The sequence below is a fragment of the Ahaetulla prasina genome, chromosome 7, assembly GCF_028640845.1.
Source record: "Ahaetulla prasina isolate Xishuangbanna chromosome 7, ASM2864084v1, whole genome shotgun sequence".
NCBI lineage: Eukaryota > Metazoa > Chordata > Lepidosauria > Squamata > Colubridae > Ahaetulla > Ahaetulla prasina.
The window spans coordinates 11,655,757-11,681,243 of NC_080545.1; the positions used below are offsets into that span (position 1 = coordinate 11,655,757).

Consider the following 25,487-nt stretch of genomic DNA (forward strand, 5'->3'; position numbering starts at 1 on the left):
CACCCCTGATGTAGATTCCACGGCTGAGCCATCAGCTTTTGGGATTCCCCTTCCCATCCTCCTTGTGAAAGACAGATCGTGTAGGGTGAAATTTTGCAGATGCAACACGATAATGACACGTCCTTCCTTCCGTTGCTCCTGTTAATTGCTCTCGTGACATCTTCCGTTGCTCCTGTCATGCTCTCGTGACATCTCGTCTGGATTACTGCAATGCTCTCTACAAGGGGCTCCCCTTGAGGAGCACCCGGAGGCTCCAGTTCGTTCAGAATGCGGCTGCGCGGGTGATAGAGGGAGCCCCTCGTGGCTCCCATGTGACACCTCTCCTGCGCAGACTGCACTGGCTACCTGTGGCCTTCCGGGTGCGCTTCAAGGTTTTGGTAACCATCTTCAAAGCGCTCCATGGCATAGGGCCGGGTTACTTACGGGACCGTCTGCTGCCACCGATTGCCTCTCACCGACCCGGGCGCTCTCACGGGGAAGGACTCCTCAGGGTGCCGTCGGCCAGGCAGTGCCGACTGGCGGCGCCCAGGGGAAGGGCCTTTTCTGTGGGGGCTCCCACCCTCTGGAACGAACTTCCCCCTGGACTTCGCCAACTTCCTGGCCTTTGAACCTTTCGCCGCGAGCTTAAGACACATCTCTTTATTTGCGCAGGACTGGACTAGAATTTTAAATTTTGAATTTGGTTTTAATTGGGGTTTTTATTATTTTTATTGCTATTTTAAATATTCGGCCTTATTTAATAAGTTTTTTAATTGATGTTTTATCCTGTATTTATATGTATGTTTTTTATCAGGCTGTAAACCGCCCTGAGTCCCTCGGGAGATAGGGCGGTATAAAAAATGCGAATAAATAAATAAATAAATAAAATAAATTTGAATTTAGAACGACAGAGTTGGAAGGGACTTTAGAGGTCTTCTAGTCCAATCACATGCTCAGGCAGGAAACCTTATACCCAGTGGTGGGATTCAATTTTTTTTTATGACCGGTTCTGTGGACGTGGCTTGGTGGGCGTGGCCGGGAGTGTGACAGGCAGCACTGTGTCCTCCTGCACACCCCTGGGAGCAAAAACAGGCTGTGGGGGAGACACGTTGCCCTGTTTTGGCCCTAGTAGGCCTCCCTGAAGCCTCCTGTGAGTGAAAACGGGCTGCGGGGACTGCTCCCCTCCAACATCCCATTTTGGGCCTAGGACAGTAGTCAACAACCAGTGGTCCGTGGACCACTGTTGGTCCGTGAGAAAATTTTGGTGGTCCCCAGAAAAATTATTTGTATTTTTTTATATTGCACTAAATACTATTTATCTTTTTAAAAAAATCATATTCGTGGTCCTCGGGATTTAAAATTATGAATTTAGTGGTCCCTGATGTCTGAAAGATTGGTGACCCCTGGCCTAGGAGTCCTCTCTGCACTTACCTGGGGGCCAAAATGGGGTGCGTGGGGACTCCTGGAAGGGATGGGGTGGGAAGGGGCAAGGCCAGCCAGCAATTTAACTACCGGTTTGCCTAAACCGGCTAAATCCCACCACTGCCTATACCAGCGGTTCTCAACCTGTGGGTCGTGACCCCATTGGGGGTCGAATGACGATTTGCCAGGAGTTGCCTAAGACCATCGGAAATATGGGAAGTACACTTGCGAGTCGAAGAATCGCTCTCCAATGGTTGACTCCACAAGCCAGCTGCAGGCTCTTCAAATCGCTAGCCGAATTCGGCTTCAGGCGCGATGAATTAAAAAAGAGAGAAATCTTTGCTCTGATGTCTCCCTCTCAAGCCAGCTGCAATCACTCCCAGTCGCTAGCCTAATCTGGCTTCAGGCGCGATAAACTTAATAGGGGAGGAGTCTCCGCTTTAATGCCTCCGTCCTCAAGGCAATCGCAAGCAGTTCAGATCACTAGCCAATACGGCTTCAGCCGCGATAAATTCAAAACGAAAATAATTTTACAGTTGGGGTTGCCACATCGTGGGGAATTGTATTAAAGGGGTTGCAGCACTATAAAGGTTGAGAACCACTGGCCTATACCATTTCAGACAAATGGTTGTCCAATCTCTTCTTAAAAACTTCCAGTGTTGGAGATTTCACAACTTTTGGAGGCAAGTTGTTCCACTGATTAATTGTTCCCACTGTCAGGAAATTTCTCCTTACTTCTAGGTTGCTTCTTTGGGCTCGATTGGCTCCATTTTAATGTTTCTCCACTTCTAACCATTTATTTATTTTATTTTATTTATTTATTTATTTTTGTCACAACATCATATAAAAAGGATTATATAGTATATAAACATATATATGAGTAAATATTAGGAGGTATAAGCATATATATATATATAGGAAGAAGAAAAGAAAAACAATAGGACAGGAACGGTAGACAAGTTTGTGCTCTTATGCACGCCCCTTATGGTCCTCTTAGGAATGGGGTGAGGTCAATAGTAGAAAGTTTTTGGTTGAAGCTTTTAGGATTATGGGAAGAGACCACAGAGTCAGGTAAAGTATTCCAAGCACTGATGATTCTGTTACAGAAGTCATATTTTCTGCAATCTAGATTAAAGCGGTTAACATTAAGTTTAAATCTGTTGGTTGCTCTTGTATTATTGCAATTAAAGCTGAAGTAGTCTTTAACAGGAAGGACATTACAATAGATGATTCTGTGAGTTAGACCATCTTTCTTCCTTTCTGCTTCTGAACTGTGGGGGAGAATGATTCAGAGCTGCCGCAGGGAAAAAAAATGCTTAGGATGTGACAGCTGGTGGATGAAGCTGGGTTATGTGCATCCTTCAAGATGGGACCTCCAAAGCCATTCTTGTTATCAATTAGCAGAGGGTGGGCATAGTTTCTACCTCACGGGTTTCCTGTAGCAGGTCCTAAAGACATTTCCTGAAGAATTCCCTCCATGGGGGCTCCTGGCCAGACACACAGAACTGAAAGTCAAGGGTGGGTTGAGCCAGGTGGCCTTGATGCCTGTCCTGAGTGGGGAATTCAAGCCACGTCAAACATAGAAACTCTCTGTCTTCACTTCTCCACAGCTTGCTGGCACGGCTGTCCTCGCAATTGGACTATGGCTTCGCTTTGATCCACAGACCAAAGAAATCTTCAAATCGGAGCAAGATACTACGGCTTTTTCCACAGGTAAATCATGAAGAGCTGCTCAGGTTTGTACAGAAAAGCAGCTGCTGCTTAAGGTCTTATTGGGAGGACGCAGAGAATAATTTAAGAAGAAGCTCCTGGTGGTAGAGAGGGCTGAAAATTAAATAATGTATCTCGAGAATTCAGCTTGGGTTCCTGTTAAGTTCTGCTAGATCAGGAAAAAAAAATATCTAGGCACATAGACCAAGGATTAAGCATCAGCCATTCCTTTTCAGAACACAGTAGTTTTTCAACTTTGGTGCCAGGGTTCCTAGTAATACACCCGTAGCAAACAGAACTCTGAGGCGGGTAGGTTCCTCAAATATCATATTGGCACAAGCTGGTAAAAACCAAGTCTGAATGTTCCTGCGGTTTTCACCTAATTAAAAGTAAAAGTTTTCCCTCTTTCCCAAGCACTCAGTCACATAGTCCAATCAGGATGCCGTCTGGTTGCCTGGCAACTTCACTCCTCCTCTGTCCGACCGGCTGTGGAAATGTCCTTGATTCCCAAGGGAAAGTATTTTGTTTTGGCTACAAAACCACAGCTATCTCAAGCCCTCCCCACTCCCTATCCCTCAGCTCCAGTGTGGCAACGCTGAAGCCTCCAAGATGGCTTTGGCCAGGTCAGCTTCAGGGTGGGCACTTGGGAGGTTTAAGATGGGTGGACTTGAAGCCCAGCTATCTTTAAACTTCCCAAGATTGAAAAACACTGCGCTAGAGATTATGAGCAACAGATGCTTTTGTTCAAAATTGGGACTGCCTGGAGTGTAAGCCGGCCAGAGTGATGTCCACAGTCCCTCATATCAAGAGCCGAGGTGGCGCAGTGGTTAGAGTGCAGTACTGCAAGCTACTTCAGCTGATTGCTAACTGCAGTTCGGCAGTTCAAATCTCACCGGCTCAAGGATGACTCAGTCTTCCTTCCTTCCGAGGTGGGTAAAATGAGGACCCAGATTGTTGGCGATATGCCGACTCTGTAAACTGCTTAGAGACGGCTGTAAAAGCACCATGAAGTGTTATATAAGCCTAAGAGCTATTGCTATTGCTATATTGGCCATAAATTCATATAGTCCTCCATCTGCACACTTCAGCCAACCTTAGCCCCATCTTTGCAGTCCCAGATGACAGTTGGTCCTCGACTTATGACCACAATAGAGCCCCAGTTTTTTGCTGCTAAGCGAGACATTTGTTAAGTGAATTTTTGTCCCATTTTATGACCTTTCCAGCCACAGTTGTTAAGCAAATCACTACAATTGTTAAATTAGTGGCACGTTTGTTAAGCAAATCTGGCTTCCCCATTGACTTGGCCCATCAGATGGTCACAAAAGGGGATTGCAGGACTCACGGTACACTGCAGCCGTCATAAACACGAGTCCGTTGCCAATGTCTGAATTTTGATCATGTGACCATGGGGATGCTGCAGAAGTTGTAAGTGTGAAAAACGGTCATAAGTCCACTTTTTCCACTTTTTTTCCTTTTTGAACTATTGTAAGTCAAGGACTGCCTGTATACCTGAGTCCACCAACAAAACTCACAAGTATATTCCATGTCTTTGTAGCTTCCACGGAGTTTCATGCAGGACTTTGCCCTTCTTAAGGACCCCATTAATGGCCACATTCCTTACAACATTCATCAGTTGGAAAAATAAGGAGAAAAATTTAACCCCCTGGAAAACAAATCTTTGCCCAGCTTCATCCATGGAAGGTTCTTGGATGACTTCTAAAATGTGTGGGGAATGGAAGACAACTCTTAAGTCAGGGGTGAAATGGAAGGGAAGGGAAGGGAAGGGAAGGGAAGGGAAGGGAAGGGAAGGGAAGAGAAGAGAAGAGAAGAGAAGAGAAGAGAAGAGAAAGAAGAGGAATAGAATAGAATAGAATAGAAAAGAAAAGAAAATAGAAACAGAACAGAACAGAATAGAATAGAATAGAGAAATCAGAATAGAATAGAATAGAATAGAAAAGAAAATAGGAACAGAACAGAATAGAATAAAATAGAAAAGAAAATAGGAACAGAGCAGAATAGAATAGAACAGAACAGAACAGAACAGAACAGAATAGAATAGAATAGAATAGAATAGAATAGAATAGAGAAATCAGAATAGAATAGAATAGAATAGAATAGAATAGAATAGAATAGAATAGAATAGAAAATAGGAACAGAGTAGAGTAGAGTAGAGTAGAATAGAATAGAATAGAATAGAATAGAATAGAATAGAATAGAATAGAATAGAATAGAATAGAATTTTATCACTTTAAATGTACACTAAGTATACATTAAAATGAAATTTCATTGCATTCAGCTCTCAAAAGATAATCGTTATGCATATACCCACATACACATATATGACACACAGAAACATCAAAAGGCTGCAAAATGATACTGAGGTTTTTTTTTCTCCCCTAGCTGGATTTCTGTAACCCTGGTCCAGCTATCGGTGGCCAAAATTTTGGTTTAGGCTGAGCTTTTTTCAAAACCGGACATTTCAAATTCTTGACATTCCAGGCTGGCAAGGTTTTATTTTCCCTCTGGGGAACCCCGAGGTTTGGCTTTGGGGGCTGTAGAATTCCTTTTAAAGTTGAAAACATTTCAGGATTCTCCGTCCCGTTTTTATTTACTTTTTAAATTCCTGACAAATACCCTGTTTCCCCGAAAATAAAACATCCCCTGATAATAAGCCCAATCGGACTTTTCAGTGCATGTGCTAAAATAATCTCCCCCCCCCCCCGGAAAAAAATAAGCCCTCCCCGAAAATATTTTAGCACATGTTTAGCCGGTCCCCGCCATTAGGGTTAGGGAGACAGAGCTGGAAATCAGGTAAGACGGCAAGAGGAGCTCCATCTTGCTCCATGCGCCCCAAAATAATAAGACCTCCCCGAAAATAAGGCCAAGCACTTCAAAACAGTGGTGAAATCTGAAACGGTTTACTACCAGTTCGCCAGCTGCGCACCACGCACCAATGCGCAGAGCACGCCAAAAGGAGGCATGGAGTAAGTAGAACAGCACACATGGCGGAGGGGTGATCATCTGTGGTGCGCAATCTTTTTTTTTTTTTTTTACTTTTAAAAGCTTTTTTTTTTACAACCTATTTGGCTGTAAGAGGCTGTATAGGAGAACCGGTAGTAAAAAAAAAATCAGTGGTGGGATTCAAATAATTTAACAACTGGTTCTCTACCCTAATGACCAGTTGGGTAGGCGTGGCTTGTTGGTCATGTGACCCTGTGGGCGTGGCCAACTTAACATCACTCATGTCAATGGGTGCTTCGCCTTAGCTGTTACAGTGTAATAAGGGTTAACCAGAGAGGCAGTTTCTGTAAGCAGGGCAATAAAGATAAGCTAGAAACAACACCAGAATGTTTCCGTCCTGCCTTTCTTACAGGATTAGTCCTGTAAAGTGGAAAAAAACCAAAATAAGATTTCTTCAAACAACCAGTTCTCCAAACTGCTAAGTTAACAACCGGTTCTCCCGAATAGGTGCGAACCGGCTGAATCCCACCACTGAAAAAAATGCTTAAAAAGTTTTTTAACAAAGTTCCAACGATCGGGCGTCGCTCACCCAATCGTCTGAACTTTGGTTTTGTTTTTTTTTACATTTTTTACTACCTGTTCGGTGAACCAGTAGCCTTTTTTACTACCGGTTCAGGCAAACCGGACCGAACCAGAAGCATTTCACCCCAGTTCAAAAAATAAAATAAAAATTAAGACAGGGTCTTATTTTCGGGGAAACACGGTACAATACTGATCATTGGAATACTGGTCAATTTTAATGCAAGGAAATGTCTCGCAAATAACCCTGAACGAGGGCGGTGAAAGGGTTTTCGAGAAGTGCTGACCTGAGCAAAATTATCCTTGCTAAAACAGTTTGGTGCTTCTCTTTTAAGCTTCTGTGTGAACTTGAAAGCAGAAAAGTGGCATGCACAAACATTATGTTTGGATCTTCCAAACAAAGACAAAATCTTTTTTTGTTGTTGCTGCTGCTGTTGTTTCAGCTACGGAGTTTGTGTGAGGTCTCCTCCAGCATTTTTTTAAGGCACGCCCAGAAATCACTCAACTTTTCCTTTGAAGCCAACCAGGAAGTCCTTTCCTAAAGATAATAAAAGAATGTGTGCAAAACAGAGAGCCATGAACTGATAAAACGCTTTCTACTTGCATTTTGCAAGCAAACGTCCTTGGCTTCCTTTATTGGGGGCGGGGGAATATGCAACTGGTTTTTGCTTGTGAAACTGAGGGAGATGGAAGAGAATAATAATAGCTGAAACTGCTACAGTAGTATTGTTTATCTTGTTAACACCTGGCAATTCTGCAAAATAGATAGGATAGGATAGGATAGCCTAGACTAGCCTAGACTAGACTAGACTAGATTAGCCTAGACTAGACTAGACTAGACTAGACTAGACTAGACTAGACTAGACTAGAATAGAATAGAATAGAATAGAATAGAATAGAATAGAATAGAATAGAATAGAATAGAATAGAATAGAATAGAGGACCATAAGGGGCGTGCATAAGAGCACAAACGTGCCTACCGTTTCTGTCCTATTGTTTTTCTTTTATATATATACCTTCTTATATTTCCTCACATATATGTTTATATACTATATAATCTTTTGTGTGATGCTTCTATATATTGTTATGACAAATAAAAATAAATAAATAAAAATAAATAAATAAATAGAATAACAGAGTTGGAAGGGACCTTGGAGGTCTTCTAGTCCAACCCCCTGCTTAGACAGGAAACCCTACACCACTTTAGACAAATGGTTATCCATCATCTTCTTAAAAACTTCCAGTGTTGGAGCATTCACAACTTCTGGAGGCAAGTTGTTCCACTGATGAATTGTTCTAACAGTCAGGAAATTTCTCCTTAGTTCTAAGTTGCTTCTCTCCTTGATTAGTTTCCACCCATTGCTTCTTGTTCTACCCTGAGGTGGTTTGGAGAATAGCTTGACTCCCTCTTCTTTGGGGCAGCCCCTGAGATATTGGAAGACTGCTCTCATGTCTCCCTTAGTCCTTCTTTTCAGTAAATAAACAGATGCACAGTTGCCATTCAGAAAATGGCCCATTTCCATCTTGGAAATCATTAGAAAAGAAATTTAAAACGGTAGGTCTGGTGAGTGAATTTTGACAGGCAGTTGCAGTGGGGACCCTATTTTTTTCATTTATGAGAGTTTTAGCCTGCCTTTAATATTTTAGAAGCCACTCAAGGTGGCAGATGTACATTATACTCCTTCCTCTTTCTGTTTTCACCACAGTAATAACCTTGTGAGGTGGGATGAGCTGAGAGAGAGGGACTGGCCCTAAGTCACCCAGCCAGCTTTCCTGCCTAAGGCGGGATTTGAACTCGCAAATCTGGTGATTGGCCCAAAGTCACTCGGTTTTATACCTAAAGCAGGATTAGAACTTTCAGTCTCCTAGTGATTGGTCCAAAGTCACCCAGCTGGCTTTCCTGCCTAAGGCGGGATTAGAACTCACAGCCTCCTCGTTTCTAGGCTAGCACCCTAACCACTAGGCCAAACTGCTCATCATTCCACATGAGAAGAAGGGACAAAAAGAATCATTAGTCCTTTTAGGCGGTGCAAGGAAAGATGACGGCCATTGGTGTAAATGCAGTTAAGAGACGGATGATGACCGGGAGCAGATCCACAAGCAGAAGGAACCCCAGTCAGGCCTTCAGAAAACCAGAGCTAGTTGCCCTTCCTTGCCAGCTTAATGCTGCCTTGGTTGAACAAAGGATTAAGGACTTTAGCAGCTTCAATGTGATATATAATATCTAATTGCCGATATTATTTCTTCTTCTTCTTCTTCTTCTTCTTCTTCTCCGCCTCCTCCTCCTCCTCCTCCTCCACCTCCTCCTCCTCCCTCTCCTTCTCCTCTTTCTCCTCCTTCCCCCTTCTCCTTTCTTCTTCCTCCTCCTCCCCCCTCCTCCTGTTCTTCTTCTCCTCCTCCTCCTCCCTCTCTCCTCCCCTTCCTTCTTCTTCCTCCTCCTCCTCCTTCTCCTCCTGCCTTTCTTCTTCTTCCTCTTCCTTCTCCTTCTCCTCCTCCTCCCTCTCCTCCTCCGTCTCCTCCTTCCTCCTCCTTCTTCTTCTTCCTCCTCCTCCTCCTCCTCCTCTTCTTCTTCTCCTCCTCCTCCTCCTTCCTCCTTCTCCTCTTCCTCCTCCTGCCTCTCCTTCCCTTCCCTTCCTTCCTCCTCCTCCCTCCTCCTCCCCTCCTCCTCCTCCTCCTTTTCCTCTTCCTCCTCCTCTCTCCTTCCCTTCCTTCTCCTTCCTCCTCCTCCTCCTTCTCCTTTTTCTCTTCCTTCCTCCCTCTCTTCTTCCTACTTCCTCCTCCTCCTCCCCCCCTCCTCCTCTTCTCATCCTCCACCTCCTCCTCCCTCCTCCCTCCCTCTCTTTCTTTCTTTCTCCTTTTCCCTTCTTCTTCCTCCTCCTCTCCCCTCTTCCTTTTCCTCTTCTTCCCTCTTCCTTCTCCTGTTGCTCCCTCTTCCTCTTCCTCCCCCTCCTCCTTTTCCTGCATAGTGATTTACATTCTCATTGGTGCTGGCGCCCTCATCATGCTGGTTGGCTTCTTGGGATGCTGTGGAGCAATACAGGAGTCCCAGTGTATGCTTGGCTTGGTAAGTCTTCACACATACATACACAAACACGCACACACGCACAGGGTGAGAAAGTTGGACCATTTCCCTCCTTGAGCTTTCGCAATTTTTTTCCAGTCTAAAAATAGAGGCTCTGGAAACATGTTTAATTCATTGCGCAGGGCCCAGAGAGGCTCCAAACGCAGCGAGTGATGTGTGTGTTAGGATATTGCTGGTGCCACAGAACTGCTTCCCATTTGCATAACATCTCCCTGCTTTTCAGCAGAACCTTCTTTTGCAAAGATGAGGGTCTGATCTTAGCCCAGATCATTTGAGAGAGAGAGAGGTGGGGGGTGGGGGTGGGTCAATTTGGAAGCTCAGATCCAGGTTGAGACTTGAAAAAAAACAAAAGGAAGCTTTCCCCTGCTTGAGACCAAAAAAAAAAAAAAACAACCCTGAAAAAAAAGATAAAGACAAAATCCTGAAGGTGCTTTTTTTCAAGAAGCAACAGGACTTTCTATTTTTTTCTTTTGAAGACGTTTCGCTTCTTATCCAAGAAGCTTCTTCAGCTCAGACAGGATAGTGGGGGAATGGAAGGATTTATATTTCTTGCAGACAGCTGGTCATTTGCATCCTTTGAGAGGGTCCTTGAGGCCACTTGGAGGTTTTATCTGTGTCCTCAGGGTCTCACCTGTGTAGCGCAGATGGTTCCTGTAGTCTGCCATTGTTTCTCTGGAAATCCATTCCTACTCCCACACCGTTCCAAGGGTGTCCATCCCAAATTCTATAGGTAAATATCTGTAGAGATTCTCAGCCATCCAGGTCATGGTTGTCCCAAAGGTGCTTTTTTCAGGAGGCAACTGGACTTTCTTATTTTTTTTTTCCTTTGAAGACATTTCACTTCTCATCCAAGAAGCTTCCTCAGCTCTGACTGGATGGTGGGGAATGGAAGGATTTATATTCCTTGCAGACAGCTGGTCATTTGCATCCTTTGAGAGGGCTGTTGAGGTCACTTGGAGGTTTTATCTGTGTGCTCTCAGGGTCACCTGAATAGAGCAGAAAAATTGCAGACTACAGGAACGATTTGCGCTTTGAGATGCAGACAACAGCCTGCAGAAAACGTCCTGCAGAAACACAGTCCTGTCAACAGTTCCATTTGCACCACTCAGGTGACCCTGAGGACACAGGTAAACTTCCAGATGGCCTCAACGACTCCCTAAAAGGATACAAATGACCAGCTGTCTGCAAGGAGTATAAATCCTTCCATTCCCCACCATCCACTCAGAGCTGAAGAAGCTTCTTGGATGAGAAGCGAAACGTCTTCAAAGAAAAAAAACCCAGAAAATCCAGTTGCCTCTTGAAAAAGCACCTTTGGGGCAACCGAAAGACCTGGATGACTAAGAATTTCCATAGATAAAGACAAAGGTTTTCCATCTTTTTTTTTTTTAACCAGTGTGACCATTAAGAGAAGTTGCGTTAACTCCCTCCCACCTCTATTCCTCCAAAGCAGGGGTGTCAAACTCAATTTCATTGAGGGCCGCATCAGGGTTGTGTTTGACTTTGGGGGAAGAGGAGGGGCCAGCTTGATGTCACTCGTGTCCGGGGCGCCTGTGGTGGCCGGAGGGCTCTGCCAGTGAAAACAGGCTCCTGAGCTCTGTTTCCAGCTGTGACGGCCTCCTGCAATCCTCTGCCAGTGAAAACGGAGCTCAGGAGCCTGTTTTCACTGGCAGAGCCCTCCTGTTCTGTCTCCTTCCCCACCTCAGAGTAACGAACTGGCCTTCAGCCAGTGGATTCACGGCTCTTATCAGTCCTGGCAGAGAAATCGCAGCTGCTTGCCAAAGTTCAAACAAATGACTCGCAGAGTAAGACTTCAGCTCTCTTTGAAACGGTTCAGCTAATTTTTGCTTCCCATGGAATGAGAGCAGTCCCAAAGCTCCTTATATATCCTGTGGGGTGGGGCTCCTGCCCCATCCTTCCCTTTGATGGCCGCCTCTCTAATCTTCTGAAGCGCGGGTCAAGCCAAGCTTGATTATTATCAGCTGTGTCTGAAGGCGTAGGCGGGGGAAGGGAGGAATCAGGGGATGACGGCCTCATTACGTCCTCCGACTGCTCTGGTTCTGGCTCCTGGAGCCGGGCCAAAGGAATTGGTGCTCCCGAGGTAAGCCTTACCGGCCCTTCCCCCTCACTCTCTGAGTCACTTTCGGGAATGGGGCCGGGTTCAGGGGCTGGAGTCACAACACCTCTGGCCACCACAGGTGCTCCCGACATGAGTGACATCAAGCTGGCCATGCCCACCTCAGCCCCCCAAGGGCAAAGGCTCCGTTTTCGCTGGCAGAGGCATCACATGTTGTGGTCCGCCAGCAGCCTGCGGAGCTGGCAACTGAGTCAGACAGCGATGAGGCTGTGGAAGAGAGTGGGCCAGTCCTGGAGGCTGGGGAAGGCCCAGATGAGGGCTCTGCATCAGAGGCAGAGGTGGGACCAGGGCCATCGGGGAGTGATGTGCGGACTCCGGAACCTCCAGAGGCTGACAGTAGTGAGGCAGAGGAACAGGAGAAGCCTGTTCCTAATGCACGCATGAGAAGAGCTGCCAGAAGGCAAGAACATCTCAAGCAAAGAAGACGACTCCGGAGTAGGGCCAAGAGATGATTGACCCCTCCCACAAGGCTTAAAAGACTAACAACTGCGTTTGGGCTCTTTGCCAGAAAACAACGTTGATATCTTTGTCTTGTTGCATTTATTTTCTATCGGTGTCTTCTGAACTTTTTCCAAGAAAGGCCTTTGGCCATTTGCCTAATTGGACCAAGGTTGGTGATAAGACTGAGGAATGTGTGTTGGGAGGAATTTGCATTAATTTAGTTCAACTACGCTGGGAATGAAGTAATTCTCAGCTGTTCTAATAAAGTCTGTTTGTTTTTACACTGACTGAGTTTCCTACTACCTACTTGGGCCTGGGTCACAACACCGCGGGTCAGTCCTTTGCCCATTTCAAATGACTCGCAGAGTAAGACTTCAGCTCTCTTTGAAACTGTTCAGCTAATTTTTGCTTCCCATGGAATGAGAGCAGTCCCAAAGCTCCTTATATGTCCTGTGGGGTGGGGCTCCTGCCCCATCCTTCCCTTCCCGGGCCTTGAGCTTGATATCCCTGCTCCAAAGGACTGCAGCTGCCCTGGGATGTTGCCAGCCCCGGATATTTGTCTGTTGTGACCAAACTTACTCAATGCCAAGAGAAAAAACTGAAAATCCTTTCCTCCCTTCAAACCCAATAGAAGGTTGCTGCGAATGCTTCAGTGTCAAAGACCTCACTGTGAAGCTGTCTTCAAAGTGTCCCCCAAACGGTGGGGCATAGAATCACACATCTGGAAGAGACCTTGAGGTCTTCTAGTCCCAACTAACTGTCCAAGGCAGGAGGCCTTATTCTTCAGTCCCAACGTGGAAGGACACTAAGTGTATGGTACTCCCTGTTAGGCTCAGTCCTCCGCTTGGTGAATGGCTGCTATTTTACGGCCCTTTTAAGACTCCTCATTGATTTGCTGAGTTTAAAAGAACTTCTTTTCGTCGATTGCTTTTATCCAACTGTTTTTAGAGTTTGTTGTTAGTCTTTTTTTATTTTTTTTTGGTACCCTGCTCTGAATGTCTTTGGAAGGAAAGGCCATATAAAATGATGCATCCTCTCATCCTTTATATGCCAAAATATTTACTTTCAGCCCATCTGCCTACCCTAACAAGTAACTTGACTCATCCATGAAGCCTTGGCTTGTGTAGCCGAGACAAAACACACAAAGTGCATTCAGTGTTAAATGTATCCTGGGAACTGTAAGACGGTTAAGTAATCCTTCTGCATGTTCAGTCATGATGGCCTCGCTACAACTGTCTCTTTGTCTTCCTTGTTCTTCCTTAGTTTTTCACCTTCCTCCTCGTCATTTTTGCCCTTGAAGTAGCAGCGGCCATCTTGGGATTTTCCAACAAAGAAAAGGTAGGAGAACTTTCAAATATGTATCCTTCAGAAATTTGGCAGCGGTGTCCTCGTGGTTCGAGGTACGGGACGTGGGGAGCCACAGTTCAAATTGATGACAACAAAACTCTAAAGACATCCAAAATTGACCAGACCAGTTGTGTTATTCTGGTTTACATCGGGGGTTTTTTTTTCTTCTGAATCAAGGAAACCAGAAAGAAATATATCTCTCCTGATAACTACAAAAATTTATCGTGTGTTGGACGATGAAGAAGGGAGAAGGTGTAAATGCTCGCATAAGCACTCTCACCCAGCTGTGTCACATCTGTTTCATCTGATCTCAAATTGTTTCCATCCCCAACTTTAAACCAAAACCTTGTGGCCACAGAATCACCTGATGGAACATCGGGAAACTTAGAGGGTATCCTGAACCCCTTAAACACCTTGGTTGGTTCAAGTATTCTGAACTGAGCCCGATTTCTCCAGGAATTGGCTTTGTGACCAATAGGTTGGAGCCAGGGACAGCCTATCTGGTCACCGTTGTATTAATTGCAGGGAGAAATTGTAGAAACAAAGCTGTGTGCTCTAGATCAGGGATGGCTAACCTTTTTGCGTGCCAGGAGGTGCCCATACCCATAATTCTATGTGCCCCGCTTCCGCACATGTGTGCATACACCCCCTTTCCCCTTCCTGTTCCTGGCACGCTCCTGGCATGTGATGGCCCAGTAGGCCCGTTTTTCTCTCTCACCTGGCTCCAGAGCATCTCTATGAGTCTGGGCGAAAATGGTCTCCCCCCACAGAGGCCCTACAAAGGCCAGAAACTGCCTGTTCGCCAACTTCCGGTTGGACAGGAAGCGACATTTTTTGCTGTCCCCAGCCTCCAGAGACTCCCAGAGAGGCTCTGGAGCCAGGTGAGAGAGAAAAACGGGCCTTCCCCCGCACCTCAGGCCCTCCGGAGGCAGGAAACAGCCTGTTTCCCTACTTCTAGTGGGCCCAGAAGGCCCGAAAATCAGCTGGCGGAGCTAAGCTCGCATGCCATAGGTTCACCATCATGGCTCTAGATTGACCATGATTTAAGATGCAGATATAACCTCAACTTGAGCTGGCCTTAATAATCTCATAGTTGGGTTCTCGTATTGTGCGGGATCTACCTTCTTATCATGTTTTCTTGTTTAATCCTGGCTGAGGGTCTAAGCCAGTGATGGTGAATCACTGGAATGTGCTTGCTTGTGTATGTGCCGGAGCACTGGAAACCCAAAGACCAGCTGATCAGTGCGCATATGCCTGTTGTTTGGGCTGTTTTCAGTCCGGTTTCAGGCTGATTTTGGCCCAGAAAACGGCTTGGAAAACAGCCTGGTTTTTGCCCATTTTTGGATGTTTTCTGACACTCTGGCGCCCATGAAGACCAGCTGGCTGGTGCACATGTGCTCGCTGGAAACCAGAAGAGCAGCTGGAGATGGCATGCGTGCCCACAGAGAGGGCTCTGTGTGCCACCTCTGGCATACGTGCCATAGGTTCGCCATCATGGGTCTAAGCAGACATTAGCAGGCAGCTAAATTCTTGAGATCATGATAAAGGGGAATAGATGTTTATGACTTCAAAGCATGACCAGGTGAACTTGGGAATTATCTTCTATTTTGAAGGGCTTGTGCTAAATAACAAAAGAGTTGTAAGGGGCCTTGGAGGTCTTCTAGCGGAGCGGCCTCCACGCTTTTTGGCTCTGCGGCCCAGCGGCGATAGTGGGGGAAGGGATGCTTGCACACATACCCCACCTCTTACACAAATGGAGATTCATGTGCTCGCCCACTGTTAGTGCAGCCTGGTTCTCCATCAGGCCGGACTGGTGGTTGGGGCCCCCTGTTCTAATCCAACTCCCTTCTCAAGCAAGAGTCTCTATATCATTCCGGATAAATGGCTGTCCAGTCTCTTCTTAAAAACCTTCAGTGAGGGAGCGCCCACAATTTCTGACGGCAAGCTGTTAACTGTTCTTGCTGCCTGATGTAACACTGAGGATGTTACCTAGTATGGTATTGAAACGTCTGCGAGAGAACAGTCAAGGTCAGAGAGCACCAAGGTCCCCTCCATTTCAACCCTGAGCTACAAACCTCTTCCTTTATCTTCTGTTTTGTCAGGTCCCTCGAGAAGTACAGAAATTCTATGATTCCTTATTTGACAAACGGAAGGACCCGAATGTGAGAGCCAGTCTAAAGGCCTTCCATATTACAGTAAGTATTAAATTTGATTGGCGTCTTTAATCTTAATTCTGGGCAGGGCGTTTCTTAGAGAGCAGCTTCAAGGGAAACCCTTATCAAGGTGGATTATCTTTCTTTTTTTTTTTTTTTTTTTTACATTTATACCCCGCCCTTCTCCGAAGACTCAGGGCGGCTTACAGTGTATAAGGCAATAGTCTCATTCTATTTGTATATTTTTTACAAAGTCAATTTATTGCCCCCCCAACAATCTGGGTCCTCATTTTACCTACCTTATAAAGGATGGAAGGCTGAGTCAATCTTGGGCCGGGCTCGAACCTGCAGTAATTGCAGGCTACTGTGTTCTTAATAACAGGCTTTTACCAGCGTGAGCTAAACCGGCCCCTGAAGTTTTAGTCCCAGCTCTTAGCCATCGTTAAGAGAAGGGCCTTGCTTCTCTTCTTCATGGCTCCATCAGTGGCCGTCTTTCTTCGCCAGATGCCTCTGGAATTGTTTTCAGACCTGCTGCAATTCACATTTGTCACTGTGGTGACAAAAAGAATTGTTTTAAAAAAAGACTATATTTTTTGCCATATTTTTTGGAGTATAAGACACACTTTTTTCCCTCCTAAAAGAGGCTGAAAATTTGGGTGCATCTTATACTCCAAATGTGATCTAGATCCAGCATATGAATATGTTAAGGGTAATCTGGGTTCACAACGAAAATTGTGGACTGTTGAGCAGAGCACCCTACGCATGAAAACGACTGAGACTGGTTGTATACAATAACAGTCACTTGCAGACAAACTGGGGTTTGATATTCCTTTACTTTTAGGGAAAAGGCAAAGTCATAATCCAAAAACAATTCCAAGTCATACACATATAACGCCAGTCTTCTTACCAGTGTAGACTTGCAAAACAAACAAGATCTTCTTTCAATTTAGCAAAGCACAGTTTAATTTACAGTAGTCAGTATCTTGAGGAATCAGTAACTAGCCATGATCAAGCAACGATCATAAAGCTCAAATATACAGTTGCAGCATGTCATCAGGTTACAATGCTGTAGCGTCCCTGTAGATTCCCCACAAGCCATAATTTAGTAGTCCTTTTATACATTGGCTACAGAGCTCAACCAATCAGGATGCTTGCATGATGCAGCACAGCCTTAAAGCAATATCATGCCTTTCTATAAACATACATAGTTAGTTTATATATTGCCTGGCCAACTAGTTAGGCAAATAATAATTTCCTGACAGAATACATAAGAAATCAGACCATATAGGGAACCAATCAGATGCTCAGAATTTAAATATATCTCCAAACAAACAAACAAACGAATCACATAACCAGCTGACCCCACTGGCACACAAAACATTGATAAGCTAAAGAGGAATGGGGGCAGAAAATCCTCATTCTGTCCTCACTACATGTTAGTCTGTGTAGAGCTCGACAGGCACCTAAACCCACCTATCCTCCAATAAAACAGACCATGTGTGTAGATCTGAATGCTTTATTGAAAGAACAGGATATGGTAAAACTGGGGAAAATAGGGATACATACAATGAGAATCAAATGCAAGATAGGCAGTATTGGTTTACTACTGAACATAACCATTGATAAATACAAGCAATATAAATCTCACCAGTGATGCTCTGTGTGTGGGATGTGGGTTTGTCCTTGGATGACCATGTGCCACAGATTAAGATGGATTCTTCTTTATGTTTCTGCCTTCTCCGAATGCTAAAGGAAATGGAGTCTGGCTTCCCAGCATGCACTTGTTTTGAGAGTGCGGGCTGATGGGTAAAGGGGTTGGGTCAGTTTCAAACAATATAAGTGGTATTTGTCCTCCAGCCACTAGATGGGGCTAGAGAGCAACAACAGTATATAAGGATCACATGTTGAGACATATTTGTCCCTCTGGCCACTAGATGGGGCAAGAGAGCAGCTATATAAAAGTTATATGCTGGGGCATGACAATCCTGCTGATGACGTTACCTAGTCTGGTACCAAAACGTTCAGAAGCTAAATTTAAATAAGTTTGCAGAACAAAACTGGTTGTTTTGGCTTAATTCTTAATTTTTATTGATTTTAAATTATCTATTATTAATTTTAATGGGGTTTTAGTTTTATATATTTTAAAGTTTTTTGGGCCAATTATAAAATAAGTTTTTTAATTTGTATTTTAAATTGTATATTGTATTGTTGTTTTTATTTTTGGCTGTACACCGCCCTGAGTCCTTCGGGAGAAGGGCGGTATAAAAATCGAATAAATAAATAAAAAAAACAAAAAAAAACACTGCCAAAAAAATAACTCTTCTGTTTCTTTTTGCTGTAGTTTAATTGCTGTGGTCCGTCTGGTGTGCGCGACCCTGATTATCAGGATACCTGTCCTGAAGACCCCAAGGTACGTATCGGGGCAGAAAATGTAAATTTGTATTTTGACTTGCGGATATCATGCATGTTCAGATTTATTTTATTTTATTTTTGTTTAGAGAAGCAAATTATATTTTGGGTTTATATTGGGTTAGAAGGTCCAAGGATCTGAGTGCTAATCCCACTTTCCAAAGCTATCGGGGTCTCTGTGCGTGCAAGAACAAGGGTGGTTGTGAATGAATGTTTCGTTGCAATTTGTAAGAATTGTAAGTGACGGTTCACAAACAGAAGGGGGAAGATTTAACTGCCAACTCCCCCAGAATAATCCATCTATTCCAAGCGGAGCTTCTGGGCCCCTCCCTGAGGTTTATTGTCGCCTAGGAGGAAAATCTTCAGAGTGGAGATTGGGTGGGAAGGGCCAGTTCTATCCTTAAATGCAAACGTGGCGTTTGGACGTTTTCAGGGGTAGGATTCTACCGGTCTAGACTGGTTCAGGCGAACTGGTAGCTCCTACGATCAGCTAGCAGAGTGTCCTGTCTCCTTCCCCACTTTGGATCAACGAGCTGGCCTTCAGCCAGTGGATTCAAGGCTCTTATCAGTCCTGGAAGAGAAATTGCAGCTGCCTGCCAAAGTTCAAACAAATGACTCACGGAGTAAGACTTTCAGCTCTCTTTGAAACGGTTCAGCTAATTTTTGCTTCCCGTGAAATGCGAGCAGTCCCAAAGCTCCTTATATATCCTGTGGGGTGGGGCTCCTGACTTTCGGGCATGGGGCCAGGTTCGGGGGCTGGAGTCACAACAGAGAAAACCAGTTCGCTCAGACAATCAGGTCAGCCCGCCCCCCCGGCCCCTGCCCTTTACTTACTTTTACCTTTTTAGCTGATTGGCGCGGCAGAGCGGATTGCCCGCGCCTCAGCTGTGTTACTCCTAAGTGGTAACACAGAAGGTTAGTATTTGTAAAACTGGGCGCACGCAGTTCAAAGCATGCGATTTTCGAACCAGGACACGGAACTCTTAAGCAAGAGTATTACAACAATGGCGTCCAAAATATTTTGAGCGTGCAGTTAAATCAAAGGATGCCATTCTTTTCTCTTCCAGCCATGCCCTGTAGCTATTGATGACTTTTTCAAAACCAAGATGAATCTGATTGCAGCCGTTGGCATTGGAGTTGCTGTGGTGATGGTAGGTTGTGGCTGTTGTATACCGTTTGGATCCTGACTTAACGACAAATAGGGCTTTTGTTTTATGAAATGTGTAAATTGACCAAGTGGAAGACTACAAGCATCAGTTGATAGAATACAATAGAACAGAATTTTTTCAAATGTGATTGGACACACAAGGAATTTGTCTTTGGTGCATATGCTCTCAGTGTACATAAAAAGATTCGTCAAGAATCATAAGGTACAATACTTAATGATAGTCATAGGGAACAAATAAGCAATCAGATCATAGAATAGAATAGAATAGAATAGAATAGAATAGAATAGAATAGAATAGAATAGAATTTTTTATTGGCCAAGTGTGATTGGACACACAAGGAATTTGTTTTTGGTGCATATGCTCTCAGTGTACATAAAAGAAAAGATACGTTCATCAAGAATTCTAAGGTACAACACTTAAGGCCTCTGGTGGCTCAGCAGACTAAGTCTGCCTGTTATTAACACAGCTACTTGCAATTACTGCAAGTTCAAGCCCCACCAGGCCCAAGGTTGACTCAGCCTTCCATCCTTTATAAGGTAGGTAAAATGAGGACCCAGATTGTTGGGGGCAATAAAGTTGACTTTGTATATAATATACAAATGGATGAAGACTATTGCTTAACACAGTGTAAGCTTCCCTGAGTCTTCAGAGAAGGGCGGGATATAAATTCAAATGTTTTTTAAAAAATGATAGTCATAGGGTACAAATAAGCAATCAGGAAACAATATCAATATCAATATAAATCATAAGGATACAAGCAACAAAGTTACAGTCATAAGTGGGAGGAGACGGGTGATGGGAATGATAAGAAGATTAATACTAGTGCAGATTTAGTAAATAGTTCGACAGTGTTGAGGGAATTATTTGTTTAGCAGAGTGATGGCGTTCGGGAAAAGTTGATGACAGGAACCATGTCTTCTCCATAACAAAATGAAATTCAGCATAGATAAAAGTAAGGTTTTACACTGAAGCAGGAAAAAAACTCAATTGTTATAGCTATAGACTAGGTGAAACAGAGCTTAACGCCAGCAATTGCAGGAGAGATCTTGGAATCCTAGCGGACAGCCCCTTAACTATGAGCCAACAGTGTGTGCGACAGCAGCCAAAAAAGCCAATGCAGTCCTAGGCTGTGTATCAAGATCATGTGAAGTTGTAGTACCGCTTTGCAAAGTCTTAGTAAGACCACACTTGGAATACTGTGTCTAGTTCTGGTCATCACGATGTAAAAAGGATGTGGAGACTCTAGAAAGAATGCAGAGAAGAACAACAAAGATGATTAGGGGGCTGGAGGCTAAAATATGTGAAGAACGGTTGCAGGAACTCGGTATGTCTAGTTTGATGAAAAGAAGGACTAGGGGAGACATGATAGAAGGGTTCCAATATCTCAGGGGCTGCCCCAAAGAAGAGGGAGTCAAACTATTCTCCAAAGCACCTGAGGGCAGGACAAGAAGCAATGGGTGGAAACTGACCAAGGAGAGAAGCAACTTAGAACTAAAGAGAAATTTCTTGATGGTTGGAACAATTAATCAGTGGAACAACTTGCCTCCAGAAGTTGTGAGTGCTCCATCACTGGAGGTTCTAAAAAAAATACACAGACAGCCATTTGTCTGAAATTGTATATAGACTTTCTTGGTTGAGCAGGAGGTTGGACTAGAAGACCTCTGAGGTCCCTCCCAACTCCACTATCCTATATTCTATGAAATTTGAACCCAGGCAGCCCTTTCCATGGATTTGTGATGGTCTTCAAATGTTTATATCCACTTTTAATATAGGATGAGCCTTGTAACCAGATTGAAAGAGGCCATGTGTTAGTTATGATGAAGAGTCAGAATTGGCCTTGAACTTTGACCTGCCTGGATTGTAGACCATTTGAAGAAGGGAGCTCACTAAACTAGGATGTTCCTTCCTGGCCCAAAGTGAATCTGGTATCAATACAGTGAATAGGAGCCATTTTCAAAAGAGAATGGATTGTAAGCACTTAAGCTTTTGGCTGTCACATTAGCCTGGTGTACTATATTTCCTATAGGGATGCGGTGGCTCAGTGGCTAAAATGCTGAGCTTGTCAATCGAAAAGTCGGCAGTTCAGCGGTTCGAATCCCTAGCGCCGTGTAACGGGGTGAGCTCCCGTTACTTGTCCCAGCTTCTGCCAACCTAGCAGTTTCGAAAGCACGTAAAAAATGCAAGTAGAAAAATAGGGACCACCTTTGGTGGGAAGGGAACAGCGTTCCGTGCGTCTTTGGTGTTGAGTCATGGCGGCCGCATGACCACGGAGACGTCTTCAGACAGCGCTGGCGCTCCAGCTTTGAAACGGAGATGAGCACTGCCCCCTAGAGTCAGGAATAACTAGCACATATGTGCGAGGGGAACCTTTACCTTTATTATATTTCCTAGCCTCTTTTTTAACTATTTATCATGCTGGCTAAGATAGTTGGACATTGTTATCATAGCATCTGGGTGAGTACAGGTTCGTTATGTTGTATTGATCTTATTTATTTTATTTATTTATTTATTATTTGCATTTCTATACCGCCCTTCTCCGAAGACTCAGGGCGGTTTACAGCCAAGTTAAAACACATATACAAAAGTTAAAACACAATATTTCAATTAAAAATCTGATTTAATTGGCCAAAATATTAAAATAACGAGTAAAACTATAAAACCAAACCATCAATAAAACCACCCATTAAAATTGCCATTAGGCCAACCCTGCTCGTTGAAACAAAAAAGTCTTGAGCTCGCGCTTAAAGGTCCGGAGGTCGGGGAGTAGGCGTAGTCCCAAAGGTAATTCATTCCACAGGACAGGTGCCCCCACAGAGAAGCTCTTCCCCTGAGGGCCGCCAGCCGACATTGTTTGGCTGACGGCACCCTGAGGAGGCCCTCTCTGTGAGAGCGCACAGGTCGATGGGAGGCTCTTGGTGGCAGTAGGCGGTCCCGTAAGTAACCTGGTCCCATGCCATGGAGCGCTTTAAAGGTGATCACCAACACCTTGAATTGCACCCGGAAGACCACTGGCAACCAGTGCAGCTTGCACAGGAGAGGTGTTATATGGAAGCTCCGAGACGCTCCCTCTATCCCCTGCGCAGCCGCATTCCATACCAGTTGAAGTCTCCTGGTGCTCTTCAAGGGGAGCCCCTTGTAGAGAGCATTGCAGTAATCCAGGCGGGAGGTAACGAAGGCATGAGTGACCGTGCATAACGAGTCCCGGTCCAGGAAGGGACGCAGCTGGCGAATCAGGTGCACTTGATAAAAAGCTCGCCTGGCAACGGCCGTCAGGTGCTCTTCTAAGGACAGCCGTGCATCCAGGAGAATGCCTAGGCTGCGAACCAACTCCCTGGGGGCCAGTGACTCGCCCCCCCACAGTCAGCAACGGAACTAGCTGACTGTACTGGGACGCCAGTATCCACAGCCACTCCGTCTTGGATGGGTTGAGTCGAAGTCTGTTCATCCCCATCCAGACCCGCACGGCTTCCAGACACCGGGACATCAGATCGACGGCTTCGTTGGGGTGGTTTGGGGTGGAAATGTACAGCTGGGTATCATCAGGTGTGGCTCAGGCTGTAAGAAGCCTGTTATTAAAACACAGCTGCCTGCAATTACTGCAGGTTCTAGTCCCACCAGGTCCAAGGTTGACTCAGCCTTCCATCCTTTATAAGGTAGGTAAAATGAGGACCCAGATTGTTGGGGGGGCAATAAATTGACTTTGTAAATATACAAATAGAATGAGACTATTGCCTTACACACTGTAAGCCGCCCTGAGTCTTCGGAGAAGAGCGGGATATAAATGTAAACCAAAAAAAAATAAAAATCAGCGTACAGCTGGCAGCTCACCCCAAAACCACGGATGATCTCCCCCAGCGGCTTCATATAGATGTTAAACAGGAGAGGCAAGAGAACCGAACTCTGGTTTTGAACTCTGTTACTTCCTAACTCTGGGATCATAGAATCATTGGGCTGGAAAGGACTTTGGAAGTTTTCTAGTCCCACTTTCTGCCCAAGCCAGGAGACCTTATACCATCCTGGAAAAATAGCAGTCCAGTCTCTTCTTGAAAACCCAATGATGGGGCATCCACAAGTTATCTGTTCCATTGATAAATGGCTCTCATTACCAGGAAATTTCTCCATAGTTGGGTCTCTCTTTAATAAACTTCCATCCATCGCTTCTTGCCTTGTCCTCTGGTGCTTTGGAGAACAGATCAACCCCCTGTTCTCTGTGACAGCCCCTCAATTATATTTATGTACTATTTATTTTTTTTATTCATAGAATTTATTGGCTGTCCATTGACCGTAGGGTGGTTCTGGTCAGCTTACAAAAGAGAAGGGAGGAGAGGGGAGGGGAGAGGAGAGGAGAGGAGAGGAGAGGAGAGGAAAGGAAAGGAAAGGAAAGGAAAGGAAAGGAAAGGAAAGGAAAGGAAAGGAAAGGAAAGGAAAGGAAAGGAAAGGAAAAGAGAGAGAGAAAGGAAAGAAAGGAAAGAGAGAGAGGAAAGAAAGGAAAGAAAAAGAAAGAAAGAAAGAAAGAAAGAAAGAAAGAAAGAGAAAAGAACGAGAAAGAGAAAAGAACGAGAAAGAAAATAAGAAAGAGAAAAAAAGAAAAAGAAAAAAAGAAATAGTGGGAGGGAAGGAAAAGAAGGAAGGAAGGAAGGAAAAGAAAGGAATATATAATACAATAAACAAGCTAATACCAGCAAAAGCTGCTATTGTTTTATCTATTTTGCTATTATTTTACCTTTTTAATGTTGTAAGCAACTGAACCCTGTGGTAAGATAAATTTAATAGATTTAATAAATGAAATAATAAACAAAAATAAAATAAGACAGCTATCATCCCCCCACCCACCCCCGATCCTTGTCTTCATTAGTTTTAGACCTACCTAGTTCCTAAATTCTTAGTTCTCTAAAATTAGATTATTTCTCTAAAACTGATTCTCCACTCAAGTGTGGTTCAACTATGCTACAACTAAACATGAAGGCAACCTTCCTCCAAATTTTCAGGCTGTTGGTTTAAATAGTTATGGTTCCATTTATTTTTAGACGGTAGACTCTTCCAAAGAACTCTGTAAATATTTACTTTAAACTTTAAGGACCAAGTCTTGAAACGTTGAACTGGCTACTTAAGGTTTATTAATATTTCTCAAGTTGTTTCAAAAAAAAAAGTATAAATTCACTGGTTTGCCTTGCAACATGTGAAAATTCTGCAAAATATATACATATATATATATATTTTCTTTTTCAGATCTTTGGTATGATCTTCAGCATGATTCTTTGCTGCGCTATCAGAAGAGACCGAGAAATGGTCTGAAGTCATTTTAGAGCGTTTACTCCCTTCATCCAAAGAATCTCCAGTTATTAACTTCGCATTTTAAATAGCATTTCTAAAAGTATATATTTCGTTTTTAAAGGCTTTATTTAGTTTGGATGTCTTTTTTTTTTTTTTGGCTCTGTATGTTTATAAATCTTAAAAGGAATCTACTCTTGGAAAGATACTATATTTGTAAAGCTAAAGCCCAGCCCCACTTGTATATAAAGTTTTTTGTCTCTAAATTGACCGTCTTGCTTCCTTTAAGCTTAAAACTGGGATGTAATTTAAGTTGGAGAAATTTTCATACTTAATAAAGATTTAAGACCACGTTTTTTGTAAATGAAGTCTTTTTTCGGCGTACCGATTTTAACCTGTCGGTTGGGGCGGTTTTTCATGAAACATCTTGCAGATTCTACTATTAGAATTTATGAACGACTGCAAATTCTTGAATTTGGCCCTTAGCCTCCTGTTCATTTTTGGGGGGGATTAAATTTAATGGTCACGTTGGCGATTAAGAAGCATCTGTAATAAATTGGAACTTTGAGGAACCTCAAGCCTCAGAGCTTTATTTCATTGGGGGTGTTCAAAACACACGATTTTGTCAGAGCTCTCTGCTATGACCTGTCCGTCTTGGGTGGCCCTGCACGGCATAGCTCATAGCTTCATTGTGCTACACAGCAGGAAGTCAGTCCTAGAGGAGATCAACCCTGACTGCTCTTTAGAAGGCCAGATCCTGAAGAGGAAACTCAAATACTTTGGCCATGAGAAGGAAGGATTCACTGGAGAAGAGCCTAATGCTGGGAATG

The 25,487-nt window shown here is 44.1% G+C and overlaps 1 protein-coding gene across 1 annotated transcript in view; it reads left to right on the forward strand.

Annotated features, from left to right (window-relative positions):
* CD9 (CD9 molecule) overlaps positions 1 to 25,010 on the forward strand; it is a 45,611-nt gene extending 20,601 nt beyond the window's left edge. The window contains exons 2-8 of the mRNA XM_058190006.1: positions 3,012 to 3,114; positions 9,618 to 9,715; positions 13,572 to 13,646; positions 15,758 to 15,850; positions 18,150 to 18,218; positions 19,285 to 19,368; positions 24,616 to 25,010. Coding sequence (XP_058045989.1) covers positions 3,012 to 3,114; positions 9,618 to 9,715; positions 13,572 to 13,646; positions 15,758 to 15,850; positions 18,150 to 18,218; positions 19,285 to 19,368; positions 24,616 to 24,681 — 588 coding nt within the window. The 3' untranslated portion in view covers positions 24,682 to 25,010. The remainder of the gene's footprint in view (positions 1 to 3,011; positions 3,115 to 9,617; positions 9,716 to 13,571; positions 13,647 to 15,757; positions 15,851 to 18,149; positions 18,219 to 19,284; positions 19,369 to 24,615) is intronic.
* Positions 25,011 to 25,487: the final 477 nt, after the last annotated feature.